Source organism: Chrysemys picta, chromosome 2 (genome assembly GCF_011386835.1).
Source record: "Chrysemys picta bellii isolate R12L10 chromosome 2, ASM1138683v2, whole genome shotgun sequence".
Lineage (NCBI taxonomy): Eukaryota > Metazoa > Chordata > Testudines > Emydidae > Chrysemys > Chrysemys picta.
In genome coordinates, this window is record NC_088792.1 from 2,744,079 (window position 1) to 2,761,978 (window position 17,900).

At 45.0% G+C, this 17,900-nt stretch overlaps 2 protein-coding genes across 8 annotated transcripts in view; one reads left to right on the forward strand and one right to left on the reverse strand.

Moving 5' to 3' along the window:
* LOC135981889 (GTPase IMAP family member 4-like) overlaps positions 1–17,900 on the reverse strand; it is a 71,571-nt gene that overhangs the window by 29,898 nt on the left and 23,773 nt on the right. The gene's annotated exons all lie outside the window — the stretch shown is intronic.
* Positions 1–17,900, forward strand: part of LOC135981878 (GTPase IMAP family member 8-like) — a 56,560-nt gene that overhangs the window by 12,581 nt on the left and 26,079 nt on the right. For 2 of the 6 annotated variants that reach the window (XR_010599061.1, XR_010599059.1), the window contains exons 2-3: positions 10,419–10,518; positions 15,317–15,569. Coding sequence is in view for 2 of the 6 variants with exons in the window: in XM_065586616.1 (XP_065442688.1) it covers positions 10,443–10,518 (76 nt within the window). In the remaining 4 variants the exon portion in view is untranslated. Of the gene's footprint in view, positions 1–10,418; positions 15,570–17,900 lie in introns of all 6 variants that reach the window. The other 4 variants (XR_010599060.1, XR_010599058.1, XM_065586616.1 and 1 more) reach the window with 2 other exon arrangements.

Genomic DNA, 17,900 nt, shown 5'->3' on the forward strand with positions numbered 1-17,900 from the left:
TACAGACACAAGATGGAATCCAGTATCACATGATTCTATTCTATGATGTATGATCGAGTCACATGTCCTTCCATGCTTTGAGTTATAGCAGCCATTATTCATATATTGGCTGAAGCATCCACAGGAAAATCCATCAGGTGAGGATAAACGTCTTCCATGGATGGACCATTAACTTGAATAATCCATTCACAACGTGCTGGCTAGGCTGTGTCGGGGACTTTTTAACCCAGACGGCAAGGTTCGTTGTCTGACCGCAGAGTGAGAGACAGGCAACACCAGCAAGATCCAATACAAGTTCTTTATTGAAGAGAGCACACAACAATAGAGAGCGGCCCGTCTCCAGAGAGAACCAGCCACGATTACAACAACTAGTGAGATTATATAGACCGTTCCATCGCGTCATAGTTAAGCAACTTAAAACCCCCAAACCCCCCTTTACTAGTTAAAAGCTTCTAATATTCATACATATCTATCTTTTTGACAGTACAAACAGTTCATGATGCCTCAGCAGCTTCTTATCAGCTTCTTCGTCATGCACCAGAGGCTGAGAGAAAAGGGGGAGCTAGGTACAGATAAAGAACAGAAACAGGGAGTGGGGACTTCGAGTCTCCATCTGTTCAAACAAATTGTTCCTAGTACATCTGGTACAAGAATGCGGCCCCCACCTCCTATCTTATCCCCTGCAGCTTAAGCAAGGGTGCTCTCAGGTCTTACAGGGAGGCAGGAATGGCCTAGCAACTACTGTTAGCCTGACTTTGGCTAAGCTGGCCAAACAATGTTCTACACTCCATATTTTTGGGCCTAACAGTCCCCCCTTTTGTCCCTGGAGTACCTTGGAGGGACTCCTGGGTCAACTAACGAGCGGTAAGTTTGGGGTTGGTTACTTTTGGGCAGAACACACCTTGGTACCCATCCAACACCCAACCTTTATTATTACATATAAGGCCAGCAAGCCGCATATAATTACAACAGCGCTTCGGAGTATATTATGGAGCCAACCACCTATATCTGGAATCCAATTGAACAGGTTACTCCACCAGGACTCAATCCACTTCCCTCCATGGTCCTTTGCCACCTCCATAAGGTGGTTCGCTCTTTCCCAAGTGGCATTATAAACGTCTGGGACATACACACAGCATTCCTGTCCAATCAAAGCACATGTTCTCCCCTGGGAAGCCAGTAATATATCTAATGCCAAGCAGTTTTGAAGTACCATCTGCCTGAGTTTTCACTGCTCAGCTGCCAAATCCACCAAGGCATCCGCGGTGGTATTTGCCATTATTTCTAAAACCCCTTGGAGCCTCATTACTCCTTCTCCTATTCGCCAGGTGGCTCCTCCACAAGCAAAGTAAAACCCTGCACAAACACCTGTCCAGTCATTTAGAGCTCGCCAAGTGAGGGGGCGAGATTCTTTAACGTCTTCCTCAGCCCCTCTTATATTTCTGATCTTTCCCTTTGGGAGGTGAGCTCGATATACCACAGGTGGTTCCAACCAGGCTAGATAGCAGGACCCACTCCATGAGGAAGGGAGAGCTAAGTATGCCTTGTTGCCACATACCCAGTATACCCCAAAAAGTGTAGGAAACAACTTAGAGATAGAACTATTGCCCATTTTGTACTACTCTGACCATGTTGGGAGAAGGGAAAATTGAGCTGTTGAGGCATTTGAAAAACATAAACACATAGTACAATTTGATAGGCTAAATTGAAGCGTGCAGTTAATAACATATTCCTCAACTAGTTTATGTCCTTCGTATAAAAAGTGATGTTCCCCATGCATGTAGCACTTCTGGCCAGGGACACTGTGCCACTGGGAGGTGCAACCAGTTGCCCCATCCAGAAGCGAAATATTAGGGCCCCTTTTACTTCCGAAATGTGTACCATTAAAGTAGGCTTTACATTCACTGCTGCCTACTGCTACCTTTCCTTCTTTTAAAAGGCACCACTGACCAATCCTTTTCCATACTATGAGATACCTGCTGTCTGAAATGCCAGTGTCAGCCCAAGTTACATTTAGATTACCAGAAGGGTCTTTTAATGATGGGGGTCCAAGTCATATTCATTGCACTTAGGGGAATAGGGACCATGGGGAGACCCTTTTGACTATCTGCTGGCATTAATGAGCACACCCAGCAGGATGTATTGTGCAATGCTGGCATGCGTGCTTTCATTTCATGAGCTAGGCGTATGAAGGTATTGGGGCTGTGTGCTTCCACAGCCTCTACTCTTCGTACCACCAGAAAAGAAAGGTAACAAACAATAAACAAATAAGAACCCAGGCCAAAACTTGAGGCCATCCCTTTTGGAAAGGGCACCACCAATCTAAGGCCGTTTTAATTGCAGTCGGAGCTTCAGGTCGCCCAAAGGGGTAGCAGTCCATTGATCCTGGGCGCAGATGTCGTCTGTTTCTGGTTCAACCGGCTCACGGTGGGGTGAACATGCGGGGCTCCCTCGAAGTCCGACGTCTTCTACTTCTGGGGAACCTTTTACCTGGTCAGATTCCCTAGCGGTGCTCCTCTTGACTCTAGTGTGATGAATCCAAGTGGGCAGCTCCTTGACTTGGATCGCTGTAGGGCTTACCAGAAGAGTTTCAAAGGGTCCCAGCCACTGCGGTTGGAGCGGGGTCTTCTTGTATGCTTTTACCCACACAGGATCACCTGGTGAAAAAGAATGAACAGCCTCCCACAGTGGTAAAGTTTGGGAATAGGCAGAATACTGCTGCAATGTCACTAGGTGGCGCTGCAGCTCCTTTACATAGGTTTCTGTTTCCTTAGTCATATTAGTATTGCTTGGAAGTGATACTAGAGGAGCAAAAGTGGGAGGTACATGTCCAAACAAAATTTCATAAGGTGCCAGTCTAGTTCTAGCACTTGGAGTAGTCCGAACAATATAAAGAGCAAGGGGGAGAACTTTAGTCCACTTTTGGTTGAGTTCTTGGCACAATTTAGTTAAAAGGCTTTTTAATGTTCCATTCATACGCTCCACCTGGCCTGAGCTCTGGGGGTGCCAGGGAGCATGGAAAGCCCATTTTGTTCCTACTGCTTCAGTAAGTTCTTTGCAAACTTTTGCTGTAAAATGAGTACCTTGATCGGAGTCAATTACTTCAGGAGGGCCAAACTTGGGTATTTCGTTAAGCAGTATTTTACAAACTGTGGTTGCAGTTGCTCGGCCGGTGGGGTATGCCTCTACCCATCCTGTGAGCTGATCAGTTATGACCAACAAATGCTTCTTTCCTTCTGAGGGAGGTAAATCAGTAAAGTCAATTTGAACATGTTGCATGGGTCTGAGCCCATTTACGACCTCCAGGCAATACTTGTTTGTTTACACCCTTTGGATTACATTGCTGGCACAAAGTACACTTTTCTACTGTCCTCTTTGCTATTTCATGAAGTCCTGGGGAAATAAACTGCCTTAGGATAATTTGGGACATCTTGTTTGCACCTAGGTGCGTATTTTTGTGTATTTGTTCCATTACTTTGCTTTGGTGGCTTTTAGGTAAAACAAAACAATTATCACATTCCCATATTCCTGTTGAGTTGGGCTTAGCTCCCCATTTCTCCCAGATTAGTTTTTCACTATCAGGAGCTTGCCATTGCCAATCTAAAAGAGGGGGACTCAGATCTAGCTGAGTACTTTGTAAGGCGGCGGACTTGGCAGCCTCATCTGCAAAGCGATTGCCTATTGATACCGGATCAGTGTTCTTAGTATGAGCTTTGCAGTGAACAACTGCAATGTCCTTAGGAGCTTGGATGGCTTGCAGTAGTTTTGCTATTTCTTTTCCATGAGCAATTTGTGACCCCGAGGAAGTAATAAATCCTCTTTCTTTCCAAATGGCTCCTGTAGCATGGCACACCCCGAAAGCATATTTGGAATCAGTGTAAATGTTCACCCTCTTTCCTTTAGCATATAAACAGGCGGCTGTTAAAGCCTGCAGCTCGGCTGACTGAGCGCTTGTCCCAGGTGATAAAGGTTTCCCTATTATTACTGCATGTCCATCTGTGACCGCGTACCCGGAGTGCCGAACTCCATTCTGAACCAAAGCTGACCCGTCCACAAACAATTCTAATTCAGGATTGGGCAGAGGAACATCTGTAAGATCAGGTCGGGGCGTTGATACCTGATCCAAAACTTGCAAACAATCATGTAATATGATCTGACCATTTTCATGAGGCAGCAAAGAAGCTGGATTCAAATTTGCACATCTTTTTAACACAACTCCGTGTGTCATTAGTAGAGTCACCTCATACTTAGATAATCTTTGATTAGTCAAATGTTTATGCTGTTGAGAATTTAGCAAACTTGCTACAGCATGTGGAGTATATACTGTTAAAGGGTGTCCTAGAACAATTTCTTGTGCCTTTTCAACTAACGACGCTGCTGCCGCCACATTTCGGAGGCAGCCTGGGTGTCCCTTTGCCACTGGATCTAATTGTCCCGAAAGGTATGCTACAGGTCTAGGAGCATTTCCAAATGCTTGTGTTAATACCCCAGACGCTACTCCCTTCACCTCATGCACATACAAATCAAAAGGCTCGCTGTAATTTGGCAGTCCTAACGCCGGAGCTTGGATGAGAGACTCCTTGAGTGCCTTAAAGGCTCTTAGTTGCTCGGAGTTAGGGCGTAGGGGCTCTTCAGCCTCTTCCTTTGTTAGTTCGTGCAAAGGTTTTAACCATTCTCCAGCTGAAATAATCCAAGGGCGACAAAACCCAATCATACCGATAAAACCCCCGCATCCCTCGCTTAGTGGTGGGGAATGAGATATTAACTATAGTCTCTATTCGTTTGGAGTCCAGACTGCGTATCCCGGGACCCAGAGTGTACCCAAGGTACTTTACTTCCCTTTTAGCCCATTGTAATTTAGTAGGGCTGACTTTATGTCCTTTTAGTGCTAACTGATTAAGCAGGTAGACAGAATCAATTTCATTATCCTCCCGAGTTTGGGAAGCCACTAGGATGTCATCAACATATGTTATCAAGGTAGAGGCAGCTGGTAACTGAACATCCTTCAAATCCTCAGCTAACACCCTTGCAAACACGCTTGGTGCCTCCACATAACCTTGAGGCATTCTTGTCCAAGTAAGTTGCCCCGGAGGTCCAGACCTTTTATCCACTTTTCCTGCTGTGCCAGGAACCCCCCATGTAAATGCAAAAAGGTTCTGTTTTTCTGGAGCCACTGGTCCAGAGAAAAAAGCATTTACTAAATCCATACACGTAAACCACTCTGCTTCAGGGGAAACCATGGTCAAAATAGTACTCGGGTTCGGTACCACGGGATGTTCTGGGATCACGTATTGATTGATAAGTCTTAGATCCTGCACCAGTCTGTACCACAGGTTTTCCATCCGAGTCAGGCTGGGGTTTTTTTACAGCCAAAATAGGAGTGTTACACGGGGAGACGCAGGGAACTAAAATTCCTTGATTCTTAAAGTTCTGCACAAGTGACTCAAGTCCTTGTATAGCCTCAATTTTCAGGGGATATTGCCTCTGGGCAGGAGGTGCCACATTGCTTTTTACCACCAGATTTAAGGGTGAGGCAGATTTTACCAGACCCACATCGTGCTTTCCTCCCCACACTATAGGGTTAACTTCATTTTGGACTCGGAGGGGAAGTATTTCACAACTGCTAGCAGTTAACTGTGTTAGCAAATAAGCCTTTTCCACCAGGAACCGAAGGGAAATACTTTCAGGAGTACAGAAAATCTGAGCATGCAATTTACATAACAAATCTCTCCCCAGTAGATTCGCCGGGCCGTTCATTAACAAAAAGGAATGCTGAACAGATAGGGGTCCTAGCGTAGCCATACAGTTATTAGACATAAAATGTCGTTCTGATTTTCCAGTGACTCCTACCACACATTTTTCTACTCCGTTTGTTGGTGCCGCTCCCTTAGGTATAGCCGAATGAGTGGCCCCCGTGTCCACCAATAATTCGAAAGTCTTTTGTCCTATCTTGAGGGGGACCACTGGAAATCGAGCATCGCATTTAAATTGTACCATGCCGGCTTCATACACCTCAGGGCCCCAGGGGAGCGGCGCCTCCTTTCATTCCTGGTCCACAGAGAATTGACCCACCGTTTGGGGTTTACAATCAGAGCTTCGTAGGTGAGGGCACTCTCTTTGCCAGTGGCCTTCCGCCCCGCAATAAAAACACCCTTTACAGTCCTGGTTTATTCCAGCCCCACGTGCCCTTCCCCTGAATCCACCTCTTCCTCTTCCAGGGAACCTTCCTCTGGCTCCACGGCCCCAGCCGCGGCCCCTTCTTTCATTTCCCCTTGACATGGCCACTGCCAGTAGGGATATCTGATCCTTCAGATCTTGCTGTTTTTCCTTCTTTCTTTCCTTTTCCTTTATTTCTTCCCTACCGTTGTAGACCCGTGTTGCAATGCTAACCACTTCGGGTAAACTTTTCCCTTGCATCCCATCCGGGTGCTCCCTAAATCGTTTTGCAATGTCCTCTGCACATTGTGCCATGAACACTAGCTTAACCATTTCCCTTCCGGAATCTGATTCTAAATCCAGGTTGCTATGTTTTCTAACTTCATTTGTTAACAGAGTACAAAAATCAGAGGGGTGTTCGTTCGGGAGTTGGACACATGCAGTAACCTTACTCCAGTTGGGGGTAGCCTCTCCCGCAGCTCTTATTCCATGCAAAATAGCTTGTCGATAGCGGTCTATCTTTGGCTTATCCCTATCCTCATTTGGATTCCAATTAGGCTCGGCAGCGGGCATGGCTCCCCAATCTCGTTGACTCAAATAATATGCAGCAGCCTTTTCTTTAACCTCTTGACGTTCGTCCTCAGTTAAGAGGGTGTCCAATAACTGATTTACATCTGCCCAGGTCGGTAAGTGGATAGAAAAAATGGTCCGAAATGTTCTCTCTACCGCTTCTGGATTGTCTCTTAGGCGCGGCATAAATCGCTGGCGCGGCATAAATCGCTGCCAATTTAATAGGTCAGTGGAGGTGAAAGGTGTATGAGTAAACCCCATTGTATGTGCTCCATTGCTTAATGGAACGGGATAAGCCCACAAAGGAGCTTGGACTAACTTAATAAGTGCAGGGGACCCAGAAGGCTGCAGGAAAGTCCCGGAAGATCCTTCTAGGGGATCAGAGGGATCTGGTTCTTGAACATCAGGTTTTGACCCATCTGCCTCTCTTGCGTCCTTCTTCTCCTCTGTTTTTTCACTCTCTGCTGCACCCCTTGGGCTCCGCCTCGGCGGCGGTCTCATTGGGATATACCCATCTTCTTCTAACTGGGCTCCAGGAACATAAGGAGGGGGATATTTGATGAAACCATCCACACACACGGCCTCAAAAGCTGTACGTCCTTCCTTAGGCTTATAATTATACCATACAAATAAATAATCCATTTGTCCCGGCCTAAGATCGACCAGAATATCCCTCAAGGAATTAATTCTGTCTGGCCAAGCTGCGGAACCTTTTCCACAATCTTTAGTTGGGGACAAGTGAGCAGTAAAAGAGGGCCATTGGATTTGGCATAAATTTCTCATCTGGGATTTAGTTAAACCGGTTGTGCCGGAGATTTCCTTCCAGTCTCTAAGTACCAGAGACAACGGGGTGTCCCCCAGGCACTTACTGCCAAATTGTCCCATTTAGCCTGTAGGGACTCTAACCCCTCTTCTGTGGGGACTCTAACCCCTCTTCGGCGATCGCTTACCTTATCCAGGGACTTTAACCCCGAAGACCTGGACCCTACTCAACGGGTAGGCGGACGTTGCTGGGTTTCTACAGGCTTCAGCTGGTTCACAGGACTCGCCTTATCGCCGACGCAGGGATCAGGTTACCGGGCAAGGCTCCTCGAAGCCGGAGGATGCGCGCTGCGTTGCTTCGGAGTCCGATCCTGCACCGGAGAGTCAGACGAGTCCCGGCGGAGTCGCCAAATTTGTCGGGGACTTTTTAACCCAGACGGCAAGGTTCGTTGTCTGACCGCAGAGTGAGAGACAGGCAACACCAGCAAGATCCAATACAAGCTCTTTATTGAAGAGTGCACACAACAATAGAGAGCGGCCCGTCTCCAGAGAGAACCAGCCACGATTACAACAACTAGTGAGATTATATAGACCGTTCCATCGCGTCATAGTTAAGCAACTTAAAACCCCCAAACCCCCCTTTACTAGTTAAAAGCTTCTAATATTCATACATATCTATCTTTTTGACAGTACAAACAGTTCATGATGCCTCAGCAGCTTCTTATCAGCTTCTTCGTCATGCACCAGAGGCTGAGAGAAAAGGGGGAGTTAGGTACAGATAAAGAACAGAAACAGGGAGTGGGGACTTCGAGTCTCCATCTGTTCAAACAAATTGTTCCTAGTACATCTGGTACAAGAATGCGGCCCCCACCTCCTATCTTATCCCCTGCAGCTTAAGCAAGAGTGCTCTCAGGTCTTACAGGGAGGCAGGAATGGCCTAGCAACTACTGTTAGCCTGACTTTGGCTAAGCTGGCCAAACAATGTTCTATACTCCATAGATGTAAACTACCTTGTGGGTGTTAACCAGGAGCAAACCCATTTGAAATATTAGTACATAGTCAATATTCCTACTTCAGATACAAAACTGAAACATGCATACAAGTAGGATAATCCCATTCGGCGAACCATAACTTTTCCATTGACACCTTACATGACATCATTTGTACAAGATTTGTTGCAATTATATAACACTGGTGAACATGGGAGTGCCAGGGTGTTACTTTGGGGTACAAAATGCCACAACTTGGATGAACAATTTTTAACTTTGGGTTCTTTGCCAATTGTTCTGTTTGACTGTTTGCTATTAACTATTTGTTACTGCTGGTGTGGGATTTGTTACCCTTCATATGATAGTGTTTCTGCTCCTTGACAGGTTGACTGACTTTTCTGAAAGAAGAAGAATATACAGCAAATGAGGAATACTCTTGTTCATCCACAAATACCTTGGTTTACATGTGAATTTATCTGTTTGTATGAACAGCCATTCGCCAAACACTTAGGCAACCAAAATCTGTTCACATTTATGTTCGCAAATATCAAAATGGCTTGAACATGTTTGAATCAAGCAGCATTTCAGAATTTGAAGGAATTTTTCCAAACTGTCCTGCAGTATTCAACTAACTCTAGTTTACAGATTTTCATATATTTGGATATCTCTCTCGGTGCTTGAACTAGTGTGAGGATTTTACTTCCTCATCAGTAGAACTGGCTGACAAAGGATCACTACTAGTCTTCTAAAGTTGGGTCTGAATTAAGCATTTTTGATCTGTCTGTTTCCCCAGCCCTGTGCAGACAGCTGGCACGGCAGACCTTGAGCAAACCACCCAATGACCACAAGATCCATTAAGGGACGAAGGCACCAGGCCAGGTTTATTGTTGATGAAGCACAACAATAGCACCTGGCAGACTTTACGAGGATACTAAGACATGTCTGCCCTTGACAATGGACGCAGCTCAGTCAGTGACGGGACTTTCCACTGCCTCCTAGGCTGGCCAAAGACACTTCCTCTGAGGCACATCTTTATACCCTGATACAAACAAGTTAATACTGCCCCCTGATGTCACCTTTTACATGTTGGTTCGATCAAAACATTTGTATTGCATGCTGTCATCCTGACCTTATCTTTTAGGAGGGGTCAGTGTGTTCCTGTTCTCCTTGGGGAATGTTTTTGTTCTATCCATATCAGTGTTTTGGTACCACTTAATATCGGGATGTGTTTGCATGAGTGCTCTGTGACTGGCACTTCTTTGTCAGATTCTGTACAAGCCTCATACCAGGCTTCTGATACAAGGGCTTATGTCTTTGGCTCTCTTCTTACAACATCTTCACCCTGAGGGCTCCCCACAGTGTTCCACTGCCCAGGTCCCCTGCCTGGGCCTCCTACCCTTGCTCAGTGCACATCCCCCAACCATCTTCCTTCCATGCTCAGCTTCCCCTGACCAAACTGGATTTTCCCATTTTCACAAAGGGCCACTGCCCGAGCTTCCCACTTGTCCATGGTCCCCAGCTCTGGTCAGTTCTCACCTGCAGGTCTGTTCCAGTTCTCCTCAGAACCTGATTCTCTCTACTGGGTCTCCTGCAACTTTCTCCAGCTGCTTCCTGTCTTACTCTCCTGGTCTCCGCAGTTCTCACCTGCCGATCTCCTCCCACTACAGCCCTGGTGCCCTCTTAAGTCCTGTTGAAGATCAGCTGATGAATCGTAGGTGCACTGGCTTCTTTCCTCTTGAACCACCAGTGTCACCCTGTGACACGTCATCTAAACTGTGTATTAGCAAAGCCATAATATGAAAAATACAGAAATGCTTTTGTTTCATGAAAGACACATTCTGCACACACACAATGTTTTGATTGGTGCTAAATTGAAACTGTTATGACTATACCCTTTAACACAGGATAGTAAATAACTGTTCTCCTCTTTCTTCTATTCAGAAATCCAGTGAGACACTAAGTATTATGTTGGGATTGAACAGTTTGCCGGTTACAATGTCTTCAGAGGAATCTTTCTCCACCACACCCAGACAGCTTGAAGGTAAAGGGTTTTTATCACTTGTATTCAGGGAAATGTGACCGGGTGCACTCACCTCTCATGAGCATCTCCTGTCAGCTGGGTGCAAACCTGCACTCTTTGTTGACAGTGCCCCTTCTTGGCTGTTGCTCTCGTCAGGTCTTCCGTGTCTCAGCCCTCTGGCTAAGCCACACACAGTCTAAGCACATGAAGAAGGAACTCCTGCCGGGCTAACAAGTCCAACAGGCCCTGTCCCTGTGCCTTTGTTATCTGCAGCCCTGCCTCCAGGATCAGTTCTCAGCTCCTTCCGGACTAGTTTTACATGTGTCCCTGCCCTGTCCTACAGCACTTCCCCCAGGGCTTTCTTCCTGGAGACTTTGTCCTCAGAAGTCCTCTGGTGTCCCTTTAAGATCTGCCCTTCACTTGGTCCTCTAAACAAGCCATATCACCTCCCTTACATCACTTCCCCAGTGGCCGGTGTGGGGACCCAACCTAGGGACCCTACAAATAGCCACCACATGCTGCTTCCTTTGATAGTTGCTGCTTGTGTGTGCTCAGATGCAAATTACTCTGTTTCCTGTCATCTCCTCCCCTGTTCTCTTCATGGTCATGTTCAAATTTAGTTAAACACACATTCCTTTGTTTAAGATAGATCTGGTCACCAAATCCCTCTGACATGCCTGGCTAGAACACATTTTAGTCATCATTCCATCATATGTCCATACCACTTAATACCCACCGTGTACATACATCACATACAATTATTAAAGATCAGTGAGTTACTAGTTTTCAAATGATACCTCACAAGGCATATTTTGTACCAAGATTAGTACAATAATGTGTAGGCTGTAAATACAGGGATGCCTAGTGTCACATGTGTTTATCACACCTTTTTTTCTTAGTGCAGATAAAACCTAAGTGACTGAAATATCTGTTTATTTAGATATTTCACTGTTACTGAAATATCGGGTTTATTTAGCTGAGAGCCAATAACAGCCAGACAGGGATAAGGAAGAGTTGCTTTATTCTGCAGAAGAAAGAAGAGCTTTGCACCTTGGTACAAAAACTTTGTCTTATACACATTTTACAGATTCTTTATACACATTTAGGCAAAGGCCCTTGCCATGTTAACACTTGATTGGTGGTTGTCAGACCCGTGCTTTTGCTATCTGGTTAGTGAAAACCGGCTTGGGACCAGCTCTAACTACCTTAAGGCCTTGAAAGGGAAGACAGTTGAAAAGTTCAGGCTACTGTGTACTTGAAGTGTCTGCTTCCCCCTAATGGCCGCTGGCTGACATAACGGCTACTAGCTGTTAAGGGTGGGAGGTGGTCACTAGTAACTTTTTTACAGTCCCCCTTTCGGGCCTGACAAACCCAAAAATTGTCAGGCCCGTTACGCAATTTGCAATTAACCTGGAGGGACAGATACTGGGTTTTCTTATGGACAGCAGAGCTTTTGATTATAGCATTACACAGGCATTTGGCACATTGTATTATTTAAATAACACAGAAAGAAAAGAGAGGGGAAAAAAATTATTTAGCAATTGTTTGAAAGAGCCCCGTAAACCATTTATGACCCAAGGTCTGGAAGGAGGTCCTCAAAACTAAAGGTGTGATTAAGAGATACAGCATGGAAAACAACAGCAGCATTTTGTTTATATATAGGTCATTCTGATATTTTGTTTTGCTTATTAATGTAGACTCTTAGTCTACATTTTATATTATTTACATAAGGTCGCAACAACTTTTTACAGTTTTATATATTTTTTGTTTTTATAAATTTTACATTATTAGGGTTACAGTTAGCCTGACTTTTGCTAACAAACTGTTATGCATTGCAGTTCCCTTTCTGTTAGTGTTTTTGTTTTGTTTTGTGTTTTTTGCTTTTACAACCCCCCCCCCCCCCCGATTTAATAAACATTTTTAAATTTTTATTTGCATTAAGTTTTGGAATTTAGATTTTACTTTAGATGCTTTAATTTAAGGGGTTTTGATTGGATGTAATGACAATGCATGATGAGCATGGACATGAAAGGTATTACTATTATTACATTTTTAACAATAATAACATAATTTAAAATTAACTAATAGCAATACAAGTAATAACATTTTTATAGCAATAATATGATGGGGGGGGGGTTGTACAGTTTTAGTTATAAAGCACAATACATTATACTTAATACATAAAATAGATACTCTATAAGCTGTATAAAAGGCATACTTTTTAACTTGAGATATATATTGAAGCATATGAATTTGCCCTTGTATTTTAGAGATTTTCTGAACCTTTGGTAATAGTGAAAGCAAATTTTGAAATCGATCAGGTACTAAACTAGTCCAATTAAAGGGTATTTGGAACCTAAGGGCTACTTGGAAAATTTTATCTGCAGGCCAGTAAATAATATGATTAAAATGTATGCCTTGCAATGTGGTGGCTTTAACATACACACAGCTACCATAACTTTTTCAAGCTAAGTGTCCTGTCAGGGTAGTTTTTTGTTTTTTACCCTTTCAGCAAACGTAGTTATGAAGAGTAACAACTTTTTTTAGCTTCAGTTTACGAATACACTGAAGCTGTGGGGGTTCTAATGGCCAAAATGTCCATTGACTTTTTAATCTTATTTAAATGTCAGGTGTAATTCCAGGAGCACTGACTAAAAAATTGTTTGGGCATACCAAGTAGTTTAATTTTTAGATGTCTTGGTGAATTACCCAATCCTACATACCTTTTTTTTTTTTTTTTTGCGCCAGTGTATAATTTTTTTTTTTTTTTTTTTTTTATTAGGGTCAGTTCTTAATGTCTCTTGTAGGCAGGAATCCCTGGACTTTGGTGGTTCCAATGGAGCAAGTGTTCCTTCTTCTCTTTTCCTGAAACAGTCGTGGTTCAGCATCATACAGGGGAGAGGTTACTAGCACATCACCCTGTAATGGTTTTGCTTCTTCTAGAAAAATTCAAAGGCACAGTAGGTCTGTCAGTGGACAAAGGAGAGGTTACTAGCACTTCACCTTGTTTTTTTGTTTGTTTGTTTTTTTCCTGCTGTCCAGAAGGCACAGCAGAGTTAGAAGGAGAAATAGGCTTATCAGTCGGAGAGTCCTCCCGAGGTGGAGGGGTCTTTTTACAGTGAGAAGCATGGGTCCAGGTGGGCAGTCCTTGGCACTTCACGGTGGATGTGGTGGTGGTGAACAGGACTTGGAAAGGCCCTTTCCAGTGTGGAGCCAAAGCAGTCTTTCGTTGATGGACTTTACATAGACTCAGTCTCCTTGTTTCAATGAATGGCAGGGCTGCTAGGGTCTTTGGGTAGCACTTCTTTTATCTGTGAGAAAAGAAACCTAACACATTTCATTAATGCCTGGCAGTGTTTTGCAGATTTTATAGTTGCTTGGGCACATTCAGGCCCCCCCTTTTCTTGGCTTTCAGCCAAGTTTTAGCTGTGGGCAGTGTCCTTGGATTGGGCCAGTGTCTTATCTTTGGACTGAGCTTGCTAGCTATTTTTTTTAGTTAACTTGTTCTGCGTTTTTTTTAACTTACAAAGGAAACTTTTACTTTTTATTTATACATTATTTTTAATAATGAACACATACACATTGCTATTTTACAGTACATTACTTTTATTATTTAATGTATGCCATATACACCCTTTCAGTAAAATAACTTTATTACAGACCTTTGGAACAACAAACCAGGACAAGCACACCCACTTTTGAGGAGTTCACTTGGTACAACCTCTGGTGTCCAATAGCTTTCCTCCCTCCCCAGCTCTCTGGCTAGAAATCTGAGGTAGCCAGAAGGATCCTATGTGCAATATGGGGAATGGGTTAACCTTCCATGTCCTTGCTTCCAAAGACTGTTGGTATGCAAATTTTAGTAACAATTTTGGCCATAGAACATAAAAATAATTCCTATTGTACCAGTGAATGCATGGTACGTTGAATGCTATTCAGCTGGCATCCGTTTTCTCTGATCTGAAAGACAAAAGAACAGAGGTCTAGCCCTTCTGGGCAGTCAGTCATTGCTTAAAATATTTCCTTTATATACAAATACTCTTGTTGATTTCAGGCAAAACAGAGGAATTACCCCATATTTCCTTTATTTGTTTTATAGGCAGCCCAGGTTTCAGTGGCTTCTACCTTATTAGTTAGAAAGCATCTGTATTAATGCAATTTTCTGGCTTGCTTTCCGATTCAAAGCTATTTACAGCTTAAAGATTCTTACTTAAAAAGGGTCACAATTAACTTTCCCAGTCTTTTGATTGCCTTTTACTTTTAACTTCTGCTTTTAAACACCCAGTGATCTGAACAAGACAACACAACCTATATTGGTAGGTTTGCATTTCTTTTACCTCTACTACAATATACACTGCACATGTTTTGGGGAAAATGCACATCCTCTTCACAATTCAATTTCTACAACACTAGCCACATCAATTTCTAAACAAAGTGTAACTATTTCTTTTTTTGAACACCAGGTAAAGGCCATTTACTTAACATATAATCCAAAGGGCTATCCTCAGAGGGTTTTACCAGAGACCCACCCATCTGCCTGCTGACACTCTAACAGAGAATTACACAGAGAACAGAGGGAATTATGGCCTAATAGTAGAAATTCCTGTAATAGGATCCTAATACTGACCACTACAGGGGACGGGACAGAAGGATCCCAATTCAACCTCAGAGCTTCATCGCACGCGATGGCTTCCACTCTGGGGAATTACGAATGAGAGGCTCAGTTCCGTCCACACACCTAATGCCCAAATGTATAAGACAGAAATTCATTAACCGGTTAACCAGACCAGAACCAGATAGTGTTTCCTTATTTTATTAGGACTCACCTTATCGGAGCACGAACCCCAGGGGCTGCGGTGAAGCAGAGAAAAGGGGCGAAACACCCCGTTGGCGCCGTTCCCAGTTCGCCGCAGCCATCCGGAGTCCAATGTCCGAGCTAGGAGAGTCCCGGCGGAGTCGCCAGAAACTGTTACTGAAATATCGGGTCCACCTAGCTGAGAGCCAATAACAGCCAGACAGGGATAAGGAAGAGTTGCTTTATTCTGCAGAAGAAAGAAGAGCTTTGCACCTTGGTACAAAAACTTTGTCTTATACACATTTTACAGATTCTTTATACACATTTAGACAAAGGTCCTTGCCGTGTTAACACTTGGTGGTGGTTGTTAGACCCGTGCTTTTGCTATTTGGTCAGTGAAAACCTAGGGTTACCATTCGTCCGGATTCCCCTGGACATGTCCGGCTTTTTTCAGTTAAAAATAGCGTCTGGGGGGAATTTGTCAATGTCCGGACTTCTCTTCCCGCCCCCCCCCCCCCCATGCAGAGCGTGCGCAGCTTACAGGGCAGCCGGCCGGATCGTGCCACTCGCACGGGGCTCCGGCAGCCTGAGCCCCTCCTCCGCTTCCCCTTCCTCTCCATTTCTCCCCCCCCCCCCCCCGCATTCGCAGATCGCCGGCCGTCGCCTCGGCCTCCGGCAGTCTGGAGCTCTGACCCTGCTCCCCTCCCCCGCTGCCGAGCGCCGCTCTGCAGCACAGTAAGGGGGCTGGGGGTCAGAAGTGGCAGGGAGGTTCTGGGGGGAGGTAGTCAAGAGACAGGGAGCAGGGGGAGGGTTGGATGGGTCAGGAGTTCAGGGGGGCTGTCTGGGGGTTGGGGGTGTAAGGTTTTGGGCAGTCAGAGTACAGGTGGGGGGGTCTCAGGAGGGGGCAGTCAGGGGACAAGGAGCGGGGGGGGTGTTTGGGAGTTCTGGGGGGGGCTGTCAGGGGGCAGGGGTGGGGAGAGGGATCGGAGCAGTCAGGGGACAGGGAGCAGAGGGGTTTAGATGGATCGGGAGTTCTGGGGGGGGGCTGTCAGGGGGTGGGGAGTGGTTGGATGGGGCGTGGGAGTCCCAGGGGTCTGTCTGGGGTTGGGGGTGTGGATAAGGGTTGGGGCAATCAGGGTACAGGTAGGGGGTAGGGTCCTAGGGGGCCAGTTAGGATGGGGGAGGGTCTCAGGAGGGGTTAGTCAGGGGACAAGGAGCAGGGAGGCTTAGGTAGGGGGTGGAGTCCTGGGGGGCAATTAGGGGCAGGGGTCCCAGGAGGGGGGAGGGTTGGGGGTTCTGAGGGGGCAGGAAGTGGAAGGGGTGGGGCTAGGGCAGGGGCGGGGCTCCTCCCATCCTCTTTTTTTTTGATTGTTGAAATATGGTAACTCTAGAAAACCGGCTTGGGACTAGCTCTAACTACCTTAAGGCCTTTTTTTTTTTTTTTTTTTTTTTTTTTTTTAATAAAAAACAGTTTAAAAAGTTCAAGCTACTGTGTACTTGAAGTGTCTGCTTCCCCCTAATGGCCGCTGGCTGACATAACGGCTACTAGCTGTTAAGGGCGGGGGGGGGGGGGGCGGTCACTAGTAACTTTTACAGAAGGACAAACTCTTCCTTCTCAGCTGGTTCTCTAGGTCCATAAACTACAGCCCTATTCCCTAGTGAGTAAAGCTGGAATCATTCACCTGTATCCACGATGTTATAGATATTAGGATCCAGCCCTCACAGCAGACACATTGTGTGGGTATTGATCTGTCACTTAGTCCACAACGTAGTCAGCACTTGAAGTGTGTTTGTCAATGGGGGTGGAGGGGCATCACTAGGGGTCATAGATGTAGTAAATAAATAAAATCAAGTCCAGTCATTGAGGGGTTCATTTCAAGCACTGTCTTCCTAAAACTGCTGCTTCCAGATTACATTACCCTGCACAACCTTTTTTCATAGGTTGCAAGGCCAGAAGGGGCCATAGTGGTCATCTAGTCTGGTCTCCTGAATAGCACAGGCCAGAGAACTGCCCCAAAAGAATTCCTAGAGCAGATCCTTTAGTAGAACATCCCATCTTGATTTAAAAATTTGTCACTGATGGAGAATCCACCACAATCCTTGGTAAATTGTTCCAATGGTTAATTACCCTGACTGTTAATAATTTCAGCACTGGCTGTCTTTAATGCCTATATTTAACTTTCCCCTGCTGAATTCAGATTGGCTCAGCTCTCAGGCTCAGGCTGTCAGAGATGTAAAACTTTATGCCCATAATGGAGGCTTTTTGTCCTGCTTTGGAAAAACTACTGAATATTCCCCATAGCAAGCCAAGCTCAATGTCTTCAAATCAATAGGGCCTGATGCAATACATCCCAGAATACTTAAGGAATTGGCTGAAGAGATCTCTGAGCCATTAGTGATTATCTTTGAGAACTCGTGGAGGACAGGAGAGAGGGAAAGTATATTGTCAGCTTAATTTTGGTACCTAGAAAGATAATGGAGTAAATCAAACCAGCTATTTGTAAGCACTTAGAAGATAATATGGTGATAAGTAACAGTCAACATGAATTTGTCAAGAACAAATCATGTCAAACCCATCTAATATCCTTCTTTGACAGGGTAACAAGTC